This window comes from Gavia stellata, chromosome Z (genome assembly GCF_030936135.1).
Source record: "Gavia stellata isolate bGavSte3 chromosome Z, bGavSte3.hap2, whole genome shotgun sequence".
Taxonomy (NCBI): Eukaryota; Metazoa; Chordata; class Aves; order Gaviiformes; family Gaviidae; genus Gavia; species Gavia stellata.
In genome coordinates this window covers 66,762,888-66,788,816 of record NC_082637.1, presented here as the reverse complement: position 1 = coordinate 66,788,816, position 25,929 = coordinate 66,762,888, and the positions used below count along the sequence as shown (strand labels likewise).

The 25,929-nt window shown below is 44.5% G+C and overlaps 1 protein-coding gene across 5 annotated transcripts; it reads left to right on the top strand.

Moving 5' to 3' along the window:
* The first annotated feature begins 227 nt into the window (after positions 1 to 227).
* Positions 228 to 25,507, top strand: TRIM36 (tripartite motif containing 36). Of its 5 annotated transcripts, none has more exons than XM_059833995.1 (11): positions 228 to 290; positions 9,207 to 9,441; positions 12,573 to 12,602; positions 17,069 to 17,394; positions 18,866 to 19,012; positions 20,101 to 20,196; positions 21,125 to 21,378; positions 22,040 to 22,164; positions 22,724 to 23,017; positions 23,321 to 23,618; positions 25,153 to 25,507. In XM_059833995.1, the coding sequence occupies exons 1-11, from the start codon at positions 228 to 230 to the stop codon at positions 25,505 to 25,507; spliced, it is 2,223 nt and encodes a 740-aa protein (XP_059689978.1). The 5 variants fall into 5 exon arrangements, with proteins under 5 accessions (XP_059689978.1, XP_059689980.1, XP_059689981.1 ...); XM_059833998.1 differs by lacking the exon at positions 228 to 290 and adding an exon at positions 8,131 to 8,157; XM_059834000.1 differs by lacking the exon at positions 228 to 290 and adding an exon at positions 15,668 to 15,677 and having other exon boundaries at positions 9,396 to 9,441; positions 17,073 to 17,394.
* The last annotated feature ends 422 nt before the right edge of the window (positions 25,508 to 25,929 follow it).

Sequence of the window (25,929 nt, the reverse complement as noted above, 5' to 3'; positions counted from 1 at the left end):
CGACGTGCCCTGACAGTCTGCCCACGCTGCTGCTGGGTGTGAGGTTTTCACGGGCATCCCCGGTACCGTGAGCATTCTCCACCGGGCGGGAGCGGAGGCGAGGAGAGGATCTCCCGCACCACGCCGGCTCGCGCCCCCCCCGCACCGGGGAGCACCGGGGGAAGGCCGGGGCTGCACTGCGGGGGGCGGAGGGAGCGGCGGGGCCGCCCCGCGTGGAGCGTGGGGCCATGGCGATGGCCGCGGACGGCGGCCGCTTCGGCTACATCTCGGATCTGCTGAAGCGGGACAAGGTAGGGGCGGCACGGCCGTGGACTCGCCCGGGCGGGGGTCCCCGGCAGCGGCGTGTGGATGGGGGTGCGCTAAGGCATCCCCGGGACACGCGTGGAGGTGCGGGGCGGCGGCAGCGCCGGGAGCGGCGCGCGGCTGGGGATGTGCCTGGAGGGGAGAGTCGGTTCCCTCCTTAAATTTTTTTCTGAGGTGGGAACTTGACTCGTCTTTAGAGCTGATGTACTTTGGAGGCTCGCCCAGTACTTGCCGCACGCTTCCGAGGCTGTCGGATGAAAAAGTTAAAGAATAAAATGCGAAGTGTCACCCAGCCCGGCACAGTTAGGCATCTGGCTCTTTTGCAGCCTTCTGCTCTGCGTGTGGCAGTTTGTCCTTCCGCTAATCTGTGGATGGGGTGCGCTAAGGCGGGCTGCGCCCATGCCACCCCGTTACTGGGGGCTGCTTCTGTGCTCCATAACTGGATTGGCTGTGGGCAATGGTGGAGTGGAAAGTGTCGCCCCCAGGAAATGATTCAGGGTTTGCAAGTATTTTGAGGGAGGCTAGCATGTGCGTTTCGTAGAAAAAGGAGGGGGAAGTCCAACTTCTTGTATTTGTGAGCTGCTGACACATATAAAAAACAGGGAACGCTTCTGCCCTCCCCCCAAAGACTCTGCTGTGGTGGGTTTAAAAAAAATTAAGTAGTCGGTATTTTTAAAGTTAAAGGTAAGTGTGGCAAACAATGGTGTTATTGGAAAGATTGTTTGTTCCAAACGCATCTTGAAAACCTTCCAGCTCAACTCCAGAGGCTGCCCTTACACCCCGTTTTTTGTGCCCACCCTTCCTCCCCCTCCCTCTCCCCCACTCCCTCTTCTAAAAGTCGTGGATGAACCTTTAGAGAGGGTTAGAGAGGAGTTTCCTGGGTGATTTTCTGCTTCTCCTTGCCTGGGAGTAACCATGCCTGGGGCTCAAAAGGAAAATTCAGATGCCCAGGTCTTGTTAGTGTCCATTTTACGCAACACACAAAATGATAAAGCGTTACAGGCAAGCAACTCCTTTTGCCTGTGATTTCCTTGTAGTGGGGTGCTACATCTGCCCCTTCTCTCACAGTTAAACAGTCTGTGCTGGTAGCTTGAATCAGACGCCCTCTGCAAGAGCATATGGTTCGGTAGACAGCCAAGTTAGCACAGTAGTATGAAACATGCATATTTATTACAAACAGTGCTGTTGTTTATACATAGAGCATCACATTGCCAAGTCCTATCTTCAGAGACACTTGATGTACCTGAAGAAAAGAGGAGCAGTAGCAGTTGTGTGACCTTCACAGACTTTCCATAGTGGCACTCGCTGCTTGAGGGTCTCCAAGGGACGGATCTGAGACCTCTGGCTCTCCATGTTTTCCTTTTGCATTTCTTTACCTCCAGGCCGGGGTTTTAGATTACAGGTCCTTTGTCATTTATTGATGTTACCCAGCAGCTTGGAGGTATTTTACTGGGATAATGAAGCTGCTTTCTCAGGTGACATAAATCATGCCAGCAAAAGGACTCTTCTGCATGGTAAACTGTATTTGCTTAGGGGCAGGGTATTACTGCTTAGAGGTCCCAGCAACTCCAGCTTTCCCTTTCCCGTTCTCCCACATCAATAAGGCTTTTGCTACAAAGCTTGAGAGCATTAAAATGCTCTGAATTAACTGCTAAGCATCTGGCTTTTACTGAACGAAGAACTAGTAGAGAAACAGGACGTAATAACAATACTTTACACTTGCCCACTCACCTCTCGCTGCATAGGGTTCCAACAGGTACAATACATCAGCTTGTAGACCCTGGGACGTGACCTCTTTTAGCACTCACGCTGTTTTTCCACTTAGCTTGCAGCCTCTGTCAAGCCTCTCACACAGGGCAAATCATTATATATCGGTTTTCCCTGGGGGAATGTCACTTCAAAAACCTGTTACTTCTTTAATGATCTGTACTCATTATTCCCCTCTGACTGTTTTACACACACAACTTGCTCATTGCGCTTGGAACAGAAAGATGCATTTCTTTCCTTTGGCACTTTCAGCTCCAATAAGATGGTCCTTGTGTAATCCATATATCCACAACATCTGTTTAGGCTCACCACAATACTGGGTGAGATATTCTGGGCCTCCAAGGCACCTGTCACAAATGTCACAGCAGCATCTGAGCATTCCGAAATACCCCTGTGAGACAGATTAACAATTAACTGCATTTTGTAGCAGAGGCACTGAGGCGGAAGGAGATTGTATGGCCTTCTTTCAGGACTCTGAAATCCCAGTTCAAATCACAGCAAGGACGGACACTCAACTGTCTCAAAATGACATAATATTCCAGAAATGGTTTCAGGCTTTTTTTTTTTTCCTCTCTTCTTCACTGTTTCGTTTTGCAGTAGTCAAACACAAGAACACCCCTACAATTATTCACCCTCAGTTCGCTCAAAACGGTTTTACTTGCATAGATGTATGTTTTCTTCATTGGAATGCATGTGCTTCTCTTGTAGTATTAACTTCAAAGAATTTTTAGATGCTGTAAAGAAATACTTGGGTCTGATGGGGTAACCGATACCAATACTTGTCATCTATTTTTTCCTGTAAGTGGAATAAAGTCAGTAAATCGACATAAACCGATGTGAATTTCAGAGACAGGCTAGGAACACTGACACTGTCCTTGTGCACTAGCTGTTGATTTCATTGAAATAAGGATCTTGGCCTGGTCCATTTTTGATTCAAACCCCTTGCCCTCTCTGTTTTTTCCCTCATTTGCTTTGTTTGACTGTCTTTTCTGACCCTCCACACGGTTTGCAGAAACTGACAGTTTGGGGTTCATAAGGAACAGCTTTAAAAACATTTCTCCAGAAAAAGCATTTAGAGAAGCAGATACTACTAAGAACAAGCCCTAAAACCCACATGATGTGAATATGAGAAATATATGAAAATACTTTTAAGAGCATTTCAAATTCTGCATGCTCTCCACCTGGGCCCTGCAGATGACACCGATTTCTGTCCCTCCCTCCTGCCTGATTTCATATAGTAACTGCTGTACAAGTCTCTCATGGTAGCATTTCAGCTTTTCTCTAGGTGAAAGTAAGGGATAGAGCTACACAGGGGTACAAAAACCGAATCGCGTGAGGAACTGGAGAGAAGAAATACAGCGAAGTTTATTAGCGGCTGTAGGGGCTGGCGGGTTGCTTTGGGCTGCCTGACTCAGCTGAACTGGAGTTCTGCTCCTCATCTTTCAGAAGATAAAGCTTTACGTATTTCTTGCTTATGTGTATGAAAGTCCTTGTTTGGATCCCTGTGAGGAGAATAGCCCATTGCTTTAACAGAGATTTTCTCCCATTTACACAGTATCCAGAAGCGTGCCTGATTATGTCTATGTTGTGAGGGGTATTTGCACAAACAGGTGACTTGGGTTAAGAGAGCTTGTAAAGATAACTTGGAGTTCGATTTCGGATGACAGCTTAAGTTAGATACTGCAGAGGAGTCTGAGTTTGAAATCTAGCAGCTAAAGGGCGTTAAAATCCAATTTGCCTGTCTTCACAGCTTTTAATCTGAGTTACTTAGCTGGATTAGTCAGCCTGTGTGACAAAGGTGTGTTTCCACGGCTTAGACATGTCCTCATAGCTGCAGCAGTGGGTTCTCTGAAGCACCTACAAGAGCATGGGTTGTGACATGGCAAGGGCGAGCTGCCAGCCTTTCCCTGGGTGACAGGGGTAGCTATGATCTGAAGTGAAGGCGAGAAGGCAGTGGACAGAATAGCAATTCCCTGTGTGCTACGTGTGTATTGTTCATAATTTTTGTGCCCTCTTTCTATGGTGTCAGAAACAGAACCTGTGGCTGGGCTTCCCGTAAATGTCATTTTCTATTTTTTTAAATGTAAACCTTTTAAATTCCAAATCCTTTTAAAAATAACCATTACATTTCCTTTCCGCTAAACAGTAATAACTCGTTTACAGGCATGATTCTTTCCTAGTTCAGAGCTGGATGGTATTTTGATTTGAATACCATGTATTTTTGGGAAGCTTTTTCATCATGATTCTTTCATTTGCTTGGCAAGTGATTACAATGTCTGGAGGGAAACAGCGGAGTCCTCTGTGTGGACTGTTGTCTGTAGCTGCCTTTTGGATCCCCTGCTTTCCAAGTGTCCTGGGCATGAAGCAGAGTACTGTACATGCGTCAGTAAGTGAAAAAGTAAAGATACATTGAGCCAGCCTAGCACACTTTGAGATGTGCTAGCTACAAATCCTACCTAAAGCTGATTGCAATCTCAATATTCTGGCCATTCGATGAGTAGTCTTTATTGGCTCAGTGCTCTGTGCATAGCAGTGGTTCATGTGACCTTCCAAACTTGTTCAGTCCAGCTGATCAGGTTATGGGATCTTTTAGGAAACCCATCCAACTATAAGGGTTATGGGCCTGTAGCACATCTCTGCAGAGCAGATAAACAACCAGAATCAAAGGATTAGGGACTGGTATTTTTGTTTTATGACAAGAGGTCCTCAAGTCATCGTTATTTTCATTTTGAAACATGTAGGTCTATAGGCCCTTGCTGGCTGTTCAGGGTGATGCAGTTGAAGCGTAACCATCAAGGAAACAAAGACGAGCCTGTATTCCTAAGCCAAAAGAGACGCATTTCTCTCATGCAGCATAAATTCATGCCTTATTGCTGGGTGAACGGTATATATTTCAGCCTGCATGAGTGAGAAAATCTTGGGGAAACCGGTGATCTTCAAGGTTCAACTTTTCAGGGCTACGTAGGGAAGCAAATTGTACCACTGACAATTTACAGAGAGGGTGATGCAGGCTAAAAGCCCACTGACATCCATCCTGGCAGAAAATGCTTCCACTGCACAGGGAGAAAAGTATCTCTCTGGTAACTCAGTCCCGAGGACAGTTACATTAGCACAGGAACAAATCTCATTCTTCATGCAGCATATCTCTGCATTGGCTCTGCTCTGATGCAAGCCTGGTGCGAGGCAGGTAGCAGCAGTTCAGTCAGAGGAGTGCAGAGCGGCAGGGAACTGGCTCAGGATTGAGCCATGGCTGCAAAAGCAGCGTAAAAAAATGTCTTGGAAAGCTTTGGTCTGAGGACCTGACTACTGAAGGCAGGGGAGGTGTTGCCAAACTGTCCCAAGTGCTTTGAGGCAGGGCTGCGTTGCTTCATGCAGTAGGACCCCAATCGCTCTGTAAACCAGGAGTAGGATTTTTATGGCTTGTTGAAAACCAGTGCTGCATCCTTCTTTGAATTGTACTGATAGTGCAAATGAGGGCTTGGGACACTGCTGCATACCACTGATTAAATTAACAAGCACCTCTTACCTGAGGTAGGAGGGAAAATAGGATGACAACGCCCCTCCTGCTTCCCTCCAGTTTCTGTTTTGTGCTGCTGTCTTGGGAATGCAAAGCATGCCAGCAACACCCCAGTAGACCCTGCCTGCTGAGGGGGCAGGTGCAAATTATGAAGAATGTGTTGAACTACCTTGACACTTTCCAGGTATTACTTGATGTAAAAGGAGTCCCTCGTTAGCAGAATGAGTGTCCAGTCTATGAACGATGAACGCACGCGTCTGGAAACAAAGCAGGAGGGTAGGTCTGACTTCTGTTGCTACGCTGGTCTTACTAACCCCTTCTGCAGAGGCTAATGACCAGACTCTCTCCTGAGAGTGGTTTACGCTCTTACCTTTTTAATGTTCCAGTCATTCCTAAGTGTTGGGGTTTTTTTCCTCCCAGTACCTTAAAGTTAATGTGGATTTTGGCACTGAAATGTAGTTGTCCTAGGCTGAGGATGAATCAAAAGGCTAGTAAAAACGTGCGAATGCAGAAGGGGGAGTTTTACCCTTTGGAGGCCTTCAAGGACCTTTTCGTCCATGTAACATCTTAATGTGGTGGAGGACGAGGTGGTAATTAAAATCCTGCTCTAAAGTACCCTGAAGCCAGAGCAAACATGCACACAAACAAGATAATACCTTAATGATCTATTAAGGGATTGAACAAAGGGTCACTCACAAGTCCTGGCCATAACAGTAGTTGGCACTGTGGTCCATCTGAAGGCTGTGGGACAACAGGAGGAAAATGTGTGCTCTAGGTTTGTCCACGCTAGGACACCCACCTCTGCTGGCATCTACACCTCTGGCATGAAGTGCAGAATGGTTTGCCTTGCTGTGCCACCAAAGACCAATTTCTTCACACTGTTTCAAAGGTGGCTGCAGAGCCAAAGGGGCTTTGTTCTGGTCTGCTGCTGATAGTTTATTTGGCCCCAAATAAACCACATCCGATGTCAGCGATGGGTAGTGTGCCAATGTAGACAAGGGCTTATTAAGAGCTACATCCTTTAAAGCCTGCCTGTAACATCAGGAAGTTTGGGGATGGTGGAGGTGGTTAAGGGGTAATAGAGTTATTCAGAAGCTTGCAAATTATTACTCAAAACATAGTTGGAAGGCTGACAACTCATGTCCTTACCAGTCCGTTCTCCCCCGCCTCAGTTAAGTAACATGTTTCAGTTTGAATATACAGACTGTGCATTACTGGCATTATCAGAATCATTTCAAGCGCAGTGCTTTGTATTCTTATGAAGGTGGTTTCTAAAGTAGATGTGAAATAACATCTTTACATGTGTTCTCTAGTTCTTCGTAACACCAGGCGTGCAGAAACATCACCTCTGTCTTCATGATTTCTGAGTGTAATTTTCCATTGAAATTTCATGTCCAGGTCACTGAAGCCCAGATGTAAATAATGACCAAAACCCAAATAAGACATTTAAAGCGTATTTGTTTTATTGACTCATATGAAGGGTAATGCTGAGGGGAAAAAGGAACTTTTTATCCTGATGTCAGTCTTTTAAACAGTCAAGTAGGTCAAATTTAGGGTTTGTCAAACTGACAGCATTTCATCATTCACATAATCCGGGCTCCATCTGTTTTAATTAACCCAGCCTCCTTCCGCTGTGTAATGTAAGGGCACTGTATACTTTCGCTCTGCGTTTCCTAACTAGTGATTTTTCTCCCTTAGCCTAGTGCTACGTTAACAACAGACAGCATTCTGTCTGCAACAGTTGCATCTGCACCCTTGCCAAAACCTGAAGAAGCTGGAGATGTGAAAGTATTTCGTTTGCTCTGGCTGGCAGTGAAAAGGGTGTTCGCTGCACCTTTTCCAATGGGAACACTCTGTAAGGGGAGGGTAGGGGGTGCAGACGAGCATAACCGCTTCCTCCCCTCTTATTCCGTCCTGGCTGCCGCGAAAGCCGCCCGGTGCGTGCCTACCACGCCCCTAACATGCCCCGGTCCAGCTCGCTTTCCCATGCCCAGCGTGCCGTGATGTTACTGTCCCCAGGGACCGACACACACCTGGGTAACATCTGCTACCACGGGAGGTTATTAATGGCAGGGGTTTGAGCGCGAAGGCACTAAATACTCCCCGCCGCTGGCGTGGGCGACGCCTCCGGTGCCGCTTGGCGACAGAAAAAAAAATCATAATAAGAAAAGACGCCGGTTTCCTGCCGGGACCGGAGAGCCGCGGGTGGCGGTGGGGACGGCCCCGCCCCGGAGGCCGGCGCGGGGGCGGTGGCCGGACCGCCGCGGCGGGCCCGGCGCCGCGCTGCCCCCTGCCGGCAGCGCGGCCGCTGCCGCTGCGGGCGTGGCCGCTGCCGCTGTGGGCGTGGCCGCCCCGGCGCCGCGCCTCTGGTGCCCGGTGCCGCGCCCGCTCGCCATTGTGCGCTGGGCGCCGCCGTTGGCCCCGCCCAGCGGACGGCGCTCCCCCCCCCCGCCCCTCGGCGGGCCGCCTCCAGACCGGCCTGACGGCGCCCTGCCGGGCTGGCAGCCGCTGCCGCCGAGCCGGCGGGCGGAGGAGGCGCGGGGATGGAGGGCGATCGGCTGGAGAGCCCGGTGAGCGCGGCGGGAGCCTGGGGACGGGGGTTTGTCGTCCCCTCCGCTGTTGCGCCCTGTGCTGCGGGGGGGCGGGGGGGGCGGTGGATTGGGGGGTGTTTGTCCCCCGCGGTGTGCGCCGGCAGCCTCGTCCCTGCCCGGCTGGGAGCGGCACCGGCGGCAGCCCGAGGTGCTGGGGCGGCGGGCAGGGCTGGCCCCTAGATCTTCAGACGGGGCTCGGTGCTGGCGGGGGAACCGCTCCTGGAGGCGCATAAATAAAGTCGGTCTGGTCTGGCGGCGGGCTGGACGGTGAAAACCCACCCGAGAGGGGACGAGCGGGCGCTGGGCAGCCGGTGTCCGCGCCCGCCACTTGATGCTTCGCTGGGTTTCGGTTGCCGTTGGCTCTCCCGGCAGATACTCCGGCCTCGGAGCGCAGTGCCAGATGGCTGTGGGGTCATTAAATTACTGAAGAGCTGCACAGATCCACGGGCGGCTCTTTGTGCAGGAAATAAATAAATAAATAGATAGATAGATAATGTTCCTGACTCGAACTATTAGCCTAACGAAGTCAAGGCAGTTCCAGTGCTTAAATGTGAATTACATGGTGGGAAAGCCTGTTGTTTAACCAGTCTGACGCTTGATTTCTTTTTTCTCCCTCCCCCACCCCCCCTTCTTGAAAAGCGAGCGAGTGAGCTGAGTTAAACATATGGATTCCTATTGTTAAGAAGTATGGTTGCTTTCGTTTCACTAGGTCCTTGAGTGGAATTAAGACTACTCCCCTCCTCTCCTTTCCTCCCCTGCAATGCAGACATGACCTAAAGATGAACCGAGTTTGCCTAGTGGCGGTGTGCATTTCACTTGAAATGAATGTTGTCAGTGCTTTCATAAATGTTAATTGAGATTTGTTTGCAGCGTTAACCAGCGGAATGCCTCAAACCAGCTAGAATGTGTGCAACGATTATTCTAGAGCGCTGGGCTTTTGTGACATACAGACATACAGCTGTGCAGTAAGTCTTGCTGGCTCACGTTTTCTGCACTTACACTTGTTTTTCCCTCTTTCTGTCATGAAGGTTACCATTAAGGGTATCGAAAGAGAGCTCATCTGCCCAGCATGCAAGGAATTATTTACCCATCCACTGATCCTTCCTTGCCAGCACAATGTCTGTCACAAATGTGTGAAAGAAATACTCTTTGCATTTGAAGACTCTTTCGCTGATGGAGGCTCTGAATCCTCTAATCAGAGTAGCCCTCGAATTAAAATCTCTTCCTCTAGCATGGACAGAATTGACAGGATCAGTAGATCAGGTACGTATCGGAATTTTTGTGCGTTTTCCTTATTTTATGTGTTCGACTGACTTGAGCCGAATTGTGTCTGCATTGGTAAAATGTCTTCCCGGTACTCCTGATGCAGTTAAAGAGACGACTCAGGGATAGTGCGAGTCTTGTTCATTCTGTGGCAAGAACAATGGGAATATTTTTAAGGACAGTGCACTCTATTTCATATATAATAGATCCGCCTTTGTGGCGTCCTGTAAATCTTTGTAACCATTGTATTTGTTTATCCCTGTATTTCAGTTACATTGAGATGCAGTAGCATCATGTTCAATAGCGTTGAGGTGTAGATTTCAGCAATTTTATTGCCTGTCAGTAGTACTATTGAGGTGGTTCTCTCAGGTTTCGGCCAGCCTAAATTGACTTCCTTCTGAGCCTCTGCAGACTTTGCAAATGATGGTTTTGTCCTACCCATTTCATTACGCTTACAATAAATCATTTTCCATAGATGATGGTTGTTGCACGGTTGCAGAATTGGGAGACAGATGGCTGTAAGAAGACTGCGCTAACCGCCTCTTCCAGTGGGGTCTGCTCTGGAAGCTTTAAGGAGCACTCCTCATGCTCTTTGTGATGTCACACTAGAAAGATTCTTACAGCTGTTGTGTAATCCACAGATGAGTTGTTCTTTTACACAGATACATCGAAAGTACTTCTTGAAAGAAACCTCATCTTGGCTTTTAGGCTTCCTTCTGACATAATTGTCCACTTTAAAACCGCAGTCTGCAGTGATCTGGAAGAGTCGCCCACAAGACAAACCCTAAAGCTGTGTCTTGTATTTCGTATGTTACTAACGTTTATCATCCCCTTCCCAGTTTTCAAAGCTCAAATATTTTATTTCACCCACTTCTTTTAAACAACTCTTGAGTTGTTAGTACTGGTACTCTTTCAGAATCAGTTTGATAAGCGAATGCTGTGTTTGCTGTAGCTTGGCAGGTTGAGGCTTGCATCATTTGGGGGAATCCCCAAACGAAATAACTAGTTGTCTTCATTACAGTCCTGTTTTCTGGATATGGGGTGCACAGCCCCACAATCACTGTTTAGCTCTGCATACATTTCAGCTGCTTTCTAAGCTCTCTCTACCTGCAGCATTATGTGAAGTTTGAATGAAGAGAGCCCACTGGTGACTGCCATCTCCCAAATCCAGGTCTAGTCCCTTTTTTCCTCAGTAAGCATGATGTTCTGTCACGGCATTGTATGCATGGACTGAAGAGGTCACCAGTTTCCGCTGCAGCTGTCCACTACATGTTTTTACAACGTGGACATCGGGGCACCAGGTTGGGTGCCTAAGGAGTGGTGTGCGCACCGTGGGTGACCTGACCTCCTTGTGAGAACTGTGGCTTGCCAAGTGTGGGAGTATCAGACAGGCTGCGCATGGCCCCATGTATCAGACCAGGCCCCCCATGCTGCTTTCAGCAGTGTAAGTAAGGAGGTAATCCTTAATCTTCCGTGAAAAGCTGCCCTCCAGCTTGCTCTCCGTCGGGCAGTAGAAATAGTGATCTAGCATGATGGGGCGCGCAGGCAGTGCTGTGGCACCGTCCACCCTGTGCACAGAGGAGGCAGAGCTCCCTTGGGAACCTGACATTTAGATGCTACTAGATCTGCAGAGTTCAGTTCGCAGTGCTGCCACAGTTGTTGGCTGCCCTGCTTGCAAGGTTTAGCATTGCTGCTTCGTTATGTCCTTGACGACAGGGCAAGAAAGACCCGTTCTTGGTGCTCCTGCCCCCCTGAGATACATGCACACAAGTTGTTGCAGGGGTTGTAATCTTTAAATCCACAATAGTCTGCCAGCATCCCAGCAAACTGACGGGAAGTTATGTATGTTATCTCCTCATCTGACCTGCTAGTAGAGGGAGATGAATGCTTTCCTAAAGACTTCACACGTGTTTGATGAGTAGCAAGATAGTGTTGAGACTTGGAAATAATGGGCTTCCCCCCAGAGAGCACTGGGCAGATGCACATCACAGGCAAATTAGCATCTCAGACAGTTCAAATTTGCAAAATGAAAAGCACATGGAAATGGGAGCTTTAGAGAATACATTTGGACATTCAGGTTATACTGTCTTTGCTTCTAATGTTACAGGTATTATAGCTCCACTGCTATGTGGGGTGTGAGATTTGCTCTCAGCCTTCTGGTACCAGTAATGTTCAACCAGCTTGCAAGCTACATTTGTACAATTCTCATCTTGCATCTGAAGTACCCATACTGTGCATTGCCTTGCCTTAGTAGTTTGGTGATCCTTACAGGAATTTGTAAAAGAACAGCTCCATAGGAGAAACAAACATACAAGAAAACATCCAAAGTGGGGCCTCACGTGTATAACAAAAAAACACTGGAATTTCTGGTAGCCTTGTGCAGGGCATGTCACTGTCAAGACATTACTATTGTATTTGAAAGTATATAAGACTCCTTCCTCCCACTGTGGGTTTTTTCTTTATCTTTCTTTCACTTAAGGAATCCCTGCTATCTTCATGAGGAGTATCATCTATTTAAAATGATTTTGGCATTTAAATTCTTGAGATGCTAGAAGGAACTGGTCCATGTTCTGTATTTGTTGTGCACATAGAGCTTACAAATACAATTTATCTTAATGTAAAAGGCCGGAACTCTTTATTTTTCAGTTGAAATGGAGTGCGTGTGCTTCTTAAGATCTAATGTGTTGGCTTAAAAAACTCCCACTGTTCATGTTGTATATAAAATATTTTTTTATTTAAAAAATGTTGCATATAAAATTAAAATGAAGGATATTTATTATTGCTAATCCATTTTCTGTAATGTTAGTGAAATTACAGTGCTGGTGTAATTAAAGCATGTAATGTGGTTATGTTGACACTTGCGCACCACTGACAGATGATGCAGAAACTGAATATTTGAAATATCTCTCCCTGTGCCCCCTCCAAATCTTTTCTTTCTCCCTTTTTCTGTTCTGCTTAAATACTACAGTTGTTTCCTGTGCTAGGAAATTAAACATTCTTGCTTTTCAGCCCTGCAGCAGTTTAACAGCCACAGGAGAGAAAACAGTTGATGCTTTTCATTTGAACCATTGTAAACCAATGGTATATCTCATTTTTCAATTTCTAAACGGCTTTCTGTTCATTGTTCGCAGCCTCACAGAGGAGGTCTTTTGGGTGGAGAGGTAGAAATGCTTCACTTCTTGTATTGGCTAGAGATAGTCTAGCATTTAGATCTCGAGTTAAATATTGTTGGTTAGCATATAGCTTTTTGTCAGTGGTCAAGTCCACAAAATGGCTTTTGCAGTGAGCAAAGGTACAGCAAAGAGCTTCTATAAGGAAAGCTTTTCATTCTGTTTAACACTGACTTAAAGGTCAACTGGACTGGAATTCAGTTAATGGTTGGATTATATTTTTTTCTTGTGTGTATGCATGACTGAACATACATTGATGGGTGCAAAAATGCACGTTCTCTCTTCCCTTTAAAACACAAACCCAACAGTCACCCTCCTGCCCCATGCTTTTTAATTTTCAAGAGTTTACATGCTCAAGTTTCAGTAAAACTGCTCTCTTACTCATAGTGAAGTGTAATTACTAGATTGATCTTTGTAACGTTGAGAGGTCATGGTTGGCCATCACTTTTAAATGGAGGTAATACCGGTTCTTCATTGTATCTGAGCCCACTTAATTTGATAACGAAGCAGGTTGAAATTTACACCATGTTAATCTGAGTAGGTAGATCTGGATCTGGCAATTTAGCACAGCACATGAATATATGAGGAAAACTAAATATTTTAAATTGATACACTTGTAATGTTTGGCATGCTTAGTGTCGCAGTCAGGTTGAAGGATAGGCAGTGTCTCTTTGTTTTAAGTACATCTAATTTCCAAAACTGAGCTAATCTGAGCATCTCAGCCACTGCGTGGGCTTGATAACATAAATATTTCTTTTTTTGATGTGATGCTCTGTCAAAAACGGGGAAAAAACCCCCCAAAGCTCCATGTTGCCATAATATTGGCAGGCACATGAGCAATCCGTAGGAATATTGTGTCCTTCAAGAAAGACATGAACTGAGCTAAACACAATTCTGAATTTCACACTCAGTGGAGGACAAAGCAGCTAATCAGAAGGGGAAGTTTAAATTGCCTCAGTTGAAGACTGAAAGTGTTGTAAAACAAAGATACGGTAGGACACCGTCAGAGCTCTTGGAAAGCTGTCCTTATCTGCTCTTCTTGCAGAAAGCACCCTTGATTTGGGGAAGATTAAAGTATCTGAAAATGGCATTTTGCAGCTACTGACTCCTCTCACATTTTTTTTTCTTTCCTTTCTTCCTAAAAATCTGTCCAAAAGCATTAACTGAGTTTGGGGGGGTGGCAGTATACATTTATATTTTTTCAAAAACTTTTATGAGAATCCAGTTGACTTTTAAAATATTTTTTTTTAAACTCTCACACATTTAACTTCCATGTCTTCCATAACCATAGAATTCTGGTGATACTGTTTACTTGGAAAACACGATTTTATCTTTAAGATGTCTTATCCCTTTGTACACCATCAGCTGCAGGTTGGGTTTTTCAGCATTTTAAGTGTTGGTACCTCTCCTTGGGAAGAGGGCATTTAAACATTGTCTTTAAAAGACATACTTAAGACTGCTCCCTGACTTGCTTCTTTGCAATCTGTATAGTAATATTTGTGAGTTTGGAGTGTGAGCATGAGCATATGTTGCACTAATTTTTTAGTTACTGATTGAGCTATTCATTGCAAGTGGAACAGTCTGTTTACAAACCACAGTGGAAAATGTCTTGTGATGATTCCTAATATTTCACAAAATACACAGTTTGTTGTAAACTGGATTGGCAAAGAGTAAAAGAGCATACGGGGAGGACCTAAGTTTCTCTGAGCTGCACATTTACTATGACTAGAAAATCTGTGGGTTTTGCTGCTGTTTTTTTGTGGAGTTTGGGTTTTTTGTTTTGTTTGGTTTTTTTTTTTTTGTGTGTGTGTGTAAGCAGAATTCAGTTTTAGCAAACTGGACACAAGACAGATAGGAAAGATAGTGCTCGAAATGATTTACCACTTCATCAGTGCTTTCTATTTAAAATACGAGTGTAGAAATCCTATAAGCAGAAAGCAGGCTAATTCTTACTGCATGTTAGTGTTTTAACACTTGCTAGGCAAAAAGTGTTCCCATACTTGAAGTATTACAGCGGCAGAGCATGCCAAGAAGCTTAGCAAGTAAACTTCCAGGGTTTAAAACAGGGGGAAAAAACCAATCCTGGGCTCTTAGAGTGCTGTCAGTGAAAAGGGATGAGACATCTGAAGGTGCGCAGGACTTCCTTGATGCTGGATTGCTTTCCGTAAGCAGAGTGTCACCAGTCTTCGCAGAGCATGGCTCATGATGACGGTCTTGTTTTGGTCCACCGTGGGCAGAATGAAAGGCCTCCATTGGGATGCAGCTGAACTCACCTTTGAGTTAAACAAACACCCCTTTCACATTTGAGCCGCTTGGGCCAGACTTCAAAAGCATGCGACTGGATACAAATTTCAGATTGTATTTTTAAACTTGACCACTGCACTATGTTTTTCTTTCTTGTTATCTTGCTTTGTCATTGCTTGCTCTCTGCTATAGCATACTGCTTGTAGGCAGTCCCTGTACATACGACACTGTATCATTATTTTCGTAGTTTTAGCAAATGTAAGTACTCCAGATCCCTTTCTGTTGACTGCATGGCACTGCATGCAAAATCATCTTTTTGTTTAGGCCATTGTAGAAGTCTGTGTAGAAGATCTCTTTGTGTTCCTGTGCGCAGTGCTAGCTCGGAGCATACATTGGAAATACAGATTGCGTTTCACTGCTGTTGCTGTGCATTGCATGTGTGTGTTGCTGTGTATGCCAAGTTACAGGTACTGCAGGATGTGCAGTTTGGGTAATTAATTCACTTCAAGTAAGTACTAAAAAAAAAAAAGAAAAAAAAAAATCTCTGCTTCCCTTAGCCAGAAAATTGTATACCGGTGCCTTATGTCACCCATACTGTTCTGTTAATGCAGTCTAGCTGTTCTGCTCAGAACCTACAGAAAAGCATGAGACCAGCTGAGTTTGAGACTGACATTTATTCATGCTCTGGTTGTGGCTTCTTAGATGATAGTCATGCATAACTACCATGGGGTACATTTTGAAGATTTTTAAAGGAACTAGTTTCTTACGGGAGTGTTGGTTTGTTTTTTTAAAGAAACTGGAAAGGGCGTGAGAGGTAGGGAGGTTTTGGATTGTTGGGTGAAGCACCCACAGAAGAGTGACAACAAGGCAAGTGTCTTTTGGATAGCATCAAAGGACACTTCAAAAAGAAATGAAGCATCAACATTTCTGATGGGAAGATACTCACTAAATACAGATGGGACCAAATTTCACTTTCTGAAGAAGAACCAATTTCAACACTAAGAATTCAGCTTTAAGTCATACCTCTATTTACAAATTAGTTATACCAACATGCAGTCGTCTCAAGGGGATCTTAAAACCATGCTCCATCTCGAGAGAATGGTTTTTTATTTCTTTGTAAGGGGAGGCTGAGAGGATACATGTTAAGCCTAAACACTGGCTTAACCTGCTTCAGTAATACATAAAGGACTAATTTTGATAGTTGTGCCCTGTGGGTTCATGAGTGAGACGTGGGGATGCACTCTCTGTTTGATAGCCTCAAGAATGTTACCCTGCAAATAGTTTTTGGGTCTGTGTGAGCCATCCCCTGGAACAGGCTCCAAAGAATCCCTAGGCTTGCGACTTTACTTGAGCCTTGGATCACTTTATTTTGGAGAAGAGGTGAAATTTGTGCATAGCTGTTTCATAGGAGTGCAGCTTCTCTACTGTCCCCTTTTGAAATGAAAAGAGATAAGCTGTACCCTTGTGTAACCATGCAGATCTGTGGTTCCCCAGTTCAAGGTAGAGGAATCTCTCAGACATAACCGTCTCAGCATCCCCTTTGGTGTGCGGGGCTTACTTAGCAGCCCTCCTTTATCAAGGCCGTTCAGCAAGGGCCAAGTCAGCCTCTACATATTTTGACTGAATGATTTGGCTGAGATTCATACTGGTGATAACTAGTTCTCTTGTTTTCCTCTTTATATTTTTATGATGCCTCTTGGGGTAAGCCAGGTAAGTTTGACTCGGCCAAAGCAAACTTCAGGGAGCTCCAAGTTGGCTATATTTGTCTGGGAATAACTAGTCTCACTTTGGGAATAGACATCTTACACTTCAGTGTGTTACGAAGCTGTTGCTCTCTATGTGGGCAGCCAGTTAGCCTAAAACCAACTGGTTTCCGGAAGGTTTTGTGTTTAGTCTTTTGAAAGGCTGCGGCTTGAGCACATGCAAAACTAGACGAAGAAGATAGGATTGGAATAGCTAAATTAACCTTACCATAGAATTAAGTTTTAGAGTAGTAGTTTGTAATGCCCCCTGAACTCAGACATTACACTGCCTTGTCATGGCAAATGTATTCTCTTTGGCTTGGCAGAGTGCATATGAATTGGTATTGTACTGGTTTGGATGATGTGCTACGATAGTTTGAAATTGGTTCATAAATTCCTGTGCTTCTCTCTTTAAAATCTAAACCTCTTCTGTTTACACTCCTCCTAAATCAGGATTTGGTGTCTACACAGGCAGAAAACGTAATTCACTGACTCCTAGATCGAGTCTGTTTCCTTGTCCGGGTTGCCAGCGGGATATTGATCTCGGAGAACGTGGCATCAATGGCTTATTTCGCAACTTTACTTTGGAAACCATTGTGGAAAGATACAGACAGGCAGCCAGGGCAGCCATTGCTATTATGTGCGATTTCTGCAAACCTCCACCTCAAGAGTCCACAAAGAGCTGCATGGACTGCAGTGCAAGCTATTGCAACGAATGTTTCAAAATACACCATCCTTGGGGAACTGTGAAAGCCCAACATGAATATGTAGGACCAACCACCAACTTCAGACCCAAGGTAAGTATACCGTATCTTACAGAATTTGGGTTGCAGCATTTGCATATAGCTTCAGACATATCTGTGCAACAGTAGTTGCTTTTTGGGACCATTGTTCCTTTTTTGACTATTGCTGTTATTCATTGAGTGAACCATAAGCTTTTGTTCTTGGTGACAGCATGACTGCAGTTTTGGACATGTCTGCCTGCACAGATGATTTTCCTGAAAGTTTCCTTCCCTCCTCGCACCACCCCCTGAATCCAGCAGTCAATGACAGTGGGATAGCTTATTGCATATTCTGCTGAATGACAGTCTTATGTACCCAGGTGCTAGCGAGACTGGTGTCTTTGGGCTTTTCACCATAGACTAAGATAACATTTGGGGCTTGAGAGTTGGTTTCAGAGATGGTTTGCAATTTTAGCTTAGTGTGTCCATATTTATGCTACTCACTTCTATTTTTGAGCCCTTTCCTGTCCTTTCTTTTGTGTGTGTGTGTGTGTGTGTGTGTGTGTGTGTGTGTGTGTGTGTGTGTGTGTGTGTGTGTTAAAAGATGATGCTTTTAAAGCTTGACTGTTGGCACTGATGTTGTCTTCTCCTCCTTGACATGAAACTGAAAAGCTTTCTCAAGAGCTTCTCTTTGGTAACATGGAGTAGATGGACCCAAATGTCTTTCAGTGCTCTGGAATGAGGCAAAGCATTTCTTTTTTTTAAAACACACATGCACACATGTGCACAAGCACACACCCACACCCACACCCCCCCTTTTAGACGGTTTTATCTGTTGCTTGAGCCTCTTCGAGCAGTTACTTCAACGTGTTCAATTTTTGAAAGATGACTTTTAGCAAACACCAGCTTTTTCGCAATGCTGTTTAAGCTGGTACTGGAATTAGTGCTCAGCATGAACAACTTGTAATTGGAGTCAGACAGAAAAATTGAAACACTGGAGCCTTTTATCTTTAAAATGACTGTGACTGGTGGTGTGGCTGCATTTCATCTGTTGCTCCAAGAGCAATGGCTATGTGGCTGATCAGAGTCTAGCTTAAATTTAAATCATTACAGTATTATGTCAACTCTTGCTTTAAGACAGTTCGTAGTTGTTTCAAGAGATGCTGGCATGGACACAGTTAAACTTGACAGCGTGGCTGTGTTATATATTGCATTTACAGCTCTGAACAGGAGTGTAGGGAGCTTGAGGCACGCAAACAACTTCAGGGATTAGCAAAATGGTTGATTGCAGTATGGAGACTACATGATGTGTACACAGACATCGCTACAGGTTTACTCACTGTGAACCTCGTGAAACTGTGTGTGTTCATCTGCTGGCTTTCACTGGCATAGACAAATATAAAAGGTGGAAGATACACTGAATATAAAAAATCCACTGATGAAATCAGATGTTGCTGTGGGGTGATTTAGTGTTTTGATGGTTTGTTGAGCACCTCAGTTTTTGGAAGTACACCTGCATTCTCTCTGCTCTCTTTTTTTTTTTCAGATTTTGATGTGTCCAGAACATGAAATGGAGAGGGTAAACATGTACTGTGAAATCTGCAGAAGGCCTGTTTGTCATCTTTGTAAACTGGGTGGATGTCATGCAAACCATAGAGTAACAACCATGAGCACTGCCTACAAAACCCTTAAGGTAAAAATAAATATTGTTGGACCTGGCCTTAAGAAGGGGAAAAGTACTGAGCTTCTGGTGTAAGGGCAAACTCCTTCTGGCAGGAAGCCAGGATGTGTGTTTAGAGGACACTGAACTAGTCATGAGGCATGCTGTTGTGCAACATCTGTTAATATATATATTAGTGTGACATAGCGCACTTCTGAGAAACTGTATTTTCTATGAGGCTTGAAACATAACCCCTTAAAAGTCCTTCCACCTTGTTTTAGCCAACTGTACAGCAGTACTGACCAATGCAAAAGGTTTAAGCAGTTTATACTTTACAATCTAGCTTTTTTAAGGTAAGTGTCCTTGTGGCTTGGATTAGCTGATACTTCAGAAGCACTCCTGAAAAATTTGCATCGGAAGTATCTGTTGGGACCTTGTATGTTTCTGAAGTTGCATAGCTGTTAATTCACAGTACAACAGGGAAGACTTGCAAACATTGCTTTGTTGTTAAAGAATGATTGCTTCTACCTCCTCTTCCTTTTCTTCCTCTCTTGCTCACAAGAAAAAAAAAAGGGGGAGAAAAAAAAAAAGACCAGACCAGCCTGCCTTGTGCTCTTTGTCCTCCTTGCCTGTTTGCAAGGCTTTTCCTGTACAGCTGTTAACACTTGCAAGTAAGGAAATGCAGAGACACTCATAAGTTCATGCTTTGAACCACTCATTCTTCTAGCAAATCTTACTACAAATGAGTTAATAACTAACAAGGCTTTTCCGTAAGTTTTAGTAACGTCCTGAAGCCTCATGTTCCTAGCCTAAGAGAAGGTGACACTTGTGGCTGGGGAAGACTGAGCCAGCTGAGGCTGTTACCTCTTGTCCTTAGAGTCTGTTACCTCTTGTCCTTAGAGGCTGTGCCCCCAGTCCTGCCCACATCAGTGGCCTGATGTCCCTGAGCAGTCATTGCGGGTCACTGAGCAATTCTCCGCAGGGTTTCTGCTCATAACTGGTGGCAGGCTGTTGTCCTTGTAACTAGATAAAGCGAGTGCTAGCTGGATGACCTGCCTGTGCTGGTTGTCAGTTTGGGTGGGATACCCTTATTCTGCTAGCTCGCTGTTTTGTTTTAACAGGAGAAGCTTTCAAAAGATATTGAGTACCTCATCAGTAAGGAGAGCCAGGTGAAAGCTCACATCACACAGCTGGATCTGCTGCTGAAAGAAACAGAGGTAAGAGTGTTGTCTGGGGATAGCCCTTGCAGGGACACAGCAGAGACTCAAACTGTTTTCACTGAAGTGTTTCAAATCCTTTGGCTTTTTTCAGTTAGCCAGTAAAACAATTTCTGAACAGTTTGTGATAGTCCTGAATCACAAACGGTAAGACCTAATCCTGACAGTGTTGGAAATATGGGCAACATACAGAGGGAAGTTAAGTCTTGGGTGCTGCTGTAAATTTAATTGAAATAAAGCTTGTTTGATACCTTAATCAAAGAGAGGTGGGTTAGACTTATAGCTCTTGTGTATTAATGGTGCTTCACAATTTACACTGGCTGTTTGCCTTGAGGATGTTGCAATAAAGTCAGAATTAAGAGTAAAATCTCCCTGCAGAAGAGTCAGAGCTGGGAGCTCACGTACAAGCTGAAAAACACAATGGCAGAAATTGCAGGAGCTCCTGGCCCTGCCTGTATCTTGATAAAGATTGTCTCTGTGCTTTGTAGTTCCTTTTATCCAGGGCCCTAGTTAGAGGTGACCCTACAGTTTTGAGGGCATATGTGAGAAGCTGGGCTGGACCCCCATCTCAGTGTGGTTGGGGAAGGTGGAGGAGCACCTAGCTCTTGGGCATGAAGACTTCAGAAACTGACCTGTTTTTACAGTGCTTTTCCATGAGCTGTTTAGACACATGCTATGCATAACTCAGGACATAATCAGAGGAATACTTTCCTGCTCTTCGTTCTCTGTGTTGATACAGTAAACGCTTACTAGCTTGGGTGCAGTGCTGATCACATTTTCAGTGCTGATGGGCATAACAAAGCTCATTAGTCTTGTCTGTCAAATGGATGACTAGATTGCTGTGATACCTTGAACAACTTTAGGTATGTTTCTGTACACAGCCACAGTGCTGTGGAATCTGTCTAAAATGTCTTTTGTTCCCTCCTAGTGCAACAGTGAACGAGCTAAAGAAGAAGCATCTCAGAGCTTTGAGAAATTATCTCATGTCCTAGAAGAGAAGAAGTCCGCAGCTCTTAGGGCAATTGAAACTTCTAAGAATTTAAGGCTGGAAAAATTGCAAATGCAAGCAGAGGAATATCAAGGGCTCCTGGAAAATAATGGCCTTGTAGGATATGCTCAAGAGGTGCTTAAAGAAACTGATCCATCTTGTTTTGTTCAAACAGCAAAACAGCTTCATGTCAGGTATCTTAATTATCTTCTGTTTGAAGTACAGATACTGTTCCAGGATGTCTGGTCAGTCATATTCTTTTGACACCTGCTAGCAAAGTACTGAATGCAGTACCTTGTATTGCAGAGGCTCAGAGATGGTCCCAGTACCGTTCAGTAGAAATTGCTACATTACGGTGTGCGTTAAGAAACAGCAGTCAGGAGGGGCTCTGTCCTGTGACAACACCTGGCCTTGTTCAGTAGGACCGCACTGGAAGGGTAGCCCATTCAGGTCACTGACACATTCCTTTGCTCAGAGATTGTATCGGGTATTTGCAAGTTAATCTAACAGGTCTCTTCTGGCTTTAAAGTCTTTGATCTTAGTAGCTGTTCTCCATTAGCGCTTCACATCTATTTTGTTCTTTGAACATAATGCCCCAAATTGTTAAAATGCTCTACCAGCTGAACGATTACCTCTTCATTATCTTTACACTGATACCTTTACACTGATGTACAAAAGGCCTTAAATTTTGCATTTGAATTCTGTCTAGAGAGACAGAAATTTCTGGGAGACGTCAGTAAGTACATGAAAACAGAACTTTTTTTAAAGCAAAACCTAGCATTTTTACTTTAAGGAATGCACACATGTGAATTCCCTTTTCTCTGTTCTGCCATCCCTTTGCTTCTGTGCTTTCAGAATCCAAAAAGCTACTGAATCTCTGAAGAGCTTCAGGCCAGCAGCTGAAACTACTTTTGAAGACTTTGTGGTGGACATAGCTAAGCAAGAAGAGATCCTTGGTGACTTGTCCTTCCATTCCAATGGTAAATTGTGAGAGCATCAGGTCTTTCTCAAGTTACGACTTTAAGGGCTTCTCTGGAAAGAGGCAAAACTTATGCAGGGCTGCAGCTGCAGAACTCAGTCTTGTGACTTGCATTGTCCCTTCTGTCTCTGTGATCCACAAGGCATTACCTGGCAGCAATGCTAGCTTCAGCTTTGAAAAAGAAGCTAAGATGCCATTGCATTCAGTACCAGTTTACATTGGCTTCCAAAACATTGTAGTTAAGTAATACTAGGTCTTCCTAGAAGCTTTTTGTTAACATGACAGAAAAGAATAGGTTTTTATATGCTTTTTTAGCTGCCAGCAAAAATAAATAATACAACTTCGAAGTAAAAACAGAAAGTAAGGGATTTATGTAAGTGCATGAATGGAACCATCCTCATCTGTGCTCTTCAACTGATTGAGTCAGATTTCTGCCGCCCCCCCCCTCTGCCCCCGCGCCAAGTGCTATAGCCACTCAACAAAGGGCTTGTATGGTTAATTCTAAAACAACATATATCTAAATTTGAGGGTTTTTTTCTCCTGAATCTCTGGCATTCCAGGTCTAGAAATACCAGAAATCAATGAAGAGCAGAGCAGAATGTACAACAAAGCTCTGATCAGCTGGGAATGCCCTGGGAAGACAGACTCAGCTGATATCTATGTTCTTGAGTATCATAAGCTTAATAGAGAAGAGGAGAGTGCGACGTGGCAGGAGATCGAAGTTTGCAGCAAGAGCAAAGTAATATCTGATCTTGATGATGACAGCTCCTATGCCTTTAGAGTTCGAGGATATAAAGGGTCCATCTGTAGCCCTTGGAGCCGAGAAGTTATTTTGCGTACGCCTCCAGCTCCAGGTATTGGGTTTTCTTATGTCCACAAGGTGTTGAATCTGCGTCTGTCGGTGTTAAGAGCTGTAGGTGGTTTCCAGTAGTTCCCAGACTTCTACTCTACTGTTACCGGTTGCATAAATGTTTAGAAGCACTGTTAACAAACAGGTTAAGTAGGTGGCATGCTGAGACCGTTTTAACTTGCATGACGTTCCTGGTAGCCTTTAAAAGTGAGAAATTCTGATGCCAGCATGACTTAAAATGTAGTTTATAAGCACAGAAAGCCGAATACTTAACTAAGAGGAAATTTTTTTGGATACTGTTTTTCAGTTTTCAGTTTTCTTTTTGATGACAAATGTGGATACAACAGTGAACATCTCCTGCTGAACCCAGGAAGAACCTCTGTGGAAAGCAGGGCTGGATTTCCTCTACTGCTGGGATCTGAGCGCATGCAGATCGGATGCTACACAACCCTGGATTACATCATTGGCGACACTGGGATTGCCAAAGGGAAGCACTTCTGGGCTTTTCATGTGGAAGCCTATTCATACCTGGTGAAAGTGGGAGTTGTTTCTAGCAACAAGATACAGAAATTGTTCCATAATACCCATGATGTGACCAGCCCAAGGTAAATTGCAGACTCTTGCTTAATACATGTTTTATATAAGGAGATGGCTTTTTAAAAAATAAGTTAAGAGTGAGTCTGGTCGCAATTAGTACACAAGGTGAACCTAACTAGTGGAAAGTAGCTTGAAGGATATGCTGTAAGCAGGTTGTCCTGTTCATCCCCTACTATTAGCAGAAAGGTGTCGTTATTATCCAGAGTCCTATTTTCATTCTTTTTGGGAAAGAAATGAGGTTCCTATAGGTGTCAAGATATGCCAGTTAAAGCAAGAAGGTAAAAAAAAAGCATCACTTGCAAGATTGAAGCAATGTTTAATTGTCAATAGTAAGACTCTGCCTTAATTTCCTTAGCATACTAGGTTTGGCAGCCATTCAGAGGTACAATGTTCACTGTGCATATCTGTGTATCTTTGCTGCAGCTTGCGTCACGGTGGATTCCAAGTCACTGGCTTATCCCAGACTATACACTTGCATATGGTACTGCAGTGCTACTGATCACAAGCCAAAGTACAGTGGACAAACCAATAAAAAGATTTCAGCTCTGAAGTATGGTTGTAGTAAGCCTGGATGTGTCTAGGAACTGCAGGCTGGGAAGCTATCTCCTGAGGACTCTTAACTTTTTCAGGAATGTAAAAAATGTATCAGCTTCCTCCTGTGTAACATACTGAAAGTGTAAGAACACCTGTGTCTTGAGCTGCTTAAAGTCAGATGGAGGCTTTGTGCAAAGTGAGAAATTAGATCCTGATTTCCTGATTTCTTTTTCCTTATCCACACAAATACCTGGAAAACTTTGGCTGACACAAATCCAATCTCCCCCCAGACATCCCGAAAATGCAAACCTAGCTAGGGATTGTCGGCACAGAAGAATGTGTGCTTCTCCAATGTGTCTTCATCTGGTGACAGAAGTAGGGGGGAAAAGCATGTAGACTGAACAAATCTGGCCACAAACTTTCCCCAGTAACCAGCTGGGAAACAGGGGTTCATGGAAACCTCCAGGCAGAGCACTTTAAAAAAACCCAAACCACCAAACCAAAAACTTAAACCACTACTTTTTGTGTTGTGAATTTTAAAGACAATGTAATACAGCAGTGGTGTGGAAAACTCATAGGACAACAGTAATGTTAAATGTATTTACTCGTGTCATTTAACATTATGTAAATAAAGTTAAACGTACCTTGTCTGTAATCGTTAGTCATAGTCGCTAAATTACTTTTCAAGTTAACTAATTTACTATACCTGTAGGTTCATTAATGATTACCTAGCATGAGTACATTTAGATACATCCACTCCTTAGTAAAGCCTTCTGTGGTCTTGTCCTCGTTAGTGTTTAGCTGTTATTTATTGTCTGAAGTGGCCCAAGTGAGTGTTCTCCACCTACTAAATGCGTCTTCCCTCCTGGCTTAGGTATATTTTTACCCCACAAGATTTTGCAGGTGATCATGTGGTGTTTCTTGTCTTACAAAAATGTTTTCTCCAGTTCACATCACTGTTCCCCCTTCAGAATTTGACAAAAGCAAATGGTTGTTTTTCTGTTCTAGATACGAGCAAGACAGTGGTCATGACAGTGGGAGTGAAGATGCCTTCTTTGACTCATCACAGCCTTTCACACTGGTCACTTTAGGCATGAAGAAGTTCTTTATCCCTACAACACCTGCTGCCCCCAAGGATCCAGCGAGCAGAATCCTTCCCCTGCCATCGTGCTTGGGCATCTGCCTCGACTGTGACAAAGGCAAGGTGGGGTTCTACGATGCAGGCCGTATGAAATGCCTTTATGAGTGCGAGGTGGACTGCTCTGGCATAATGTACCCAGCATTTGCCTTAATGGGTGGTGCAGCAGTTCATCTTGAGGAAGCTGTCACAGCAAAGTACGGGGAGTACCACGACGACATCTAGTGCAGTGATCTCTTCCCATTGCTGTTCTGAGGTGGAAGACGAGAGAGAGCAGAAGAATTCTACCTTAGTTTTCACTCCTGATTAATTACATTCTATCCACATGTTGCTTACAAGCCTCTGGGTCATGCTTTTTTTAAACAAATGGTTCAGACACGTCCCACGCTAGTGGGAAATGTTCTTCCAGGAACTCTCCTGCCTTTCTTGTGATCTGTGCAATGCTTTTCTCCACAGACTTTCTTCCCAGGGGGAAGCAGGGAAGAAGTTTGACTAGCAACCAAAATTACTCTTCGGGGGTAGAAATCTACCTTTTGTGTAACGTAAATCCTTACATAGTCAGTTTTGCATTTAATGAAATCAAAACTGACAGTGTGTGATTGCCATTCTCCTTTCAAGAAATCTGCCTGAATGCCTCTGAGGGGTCA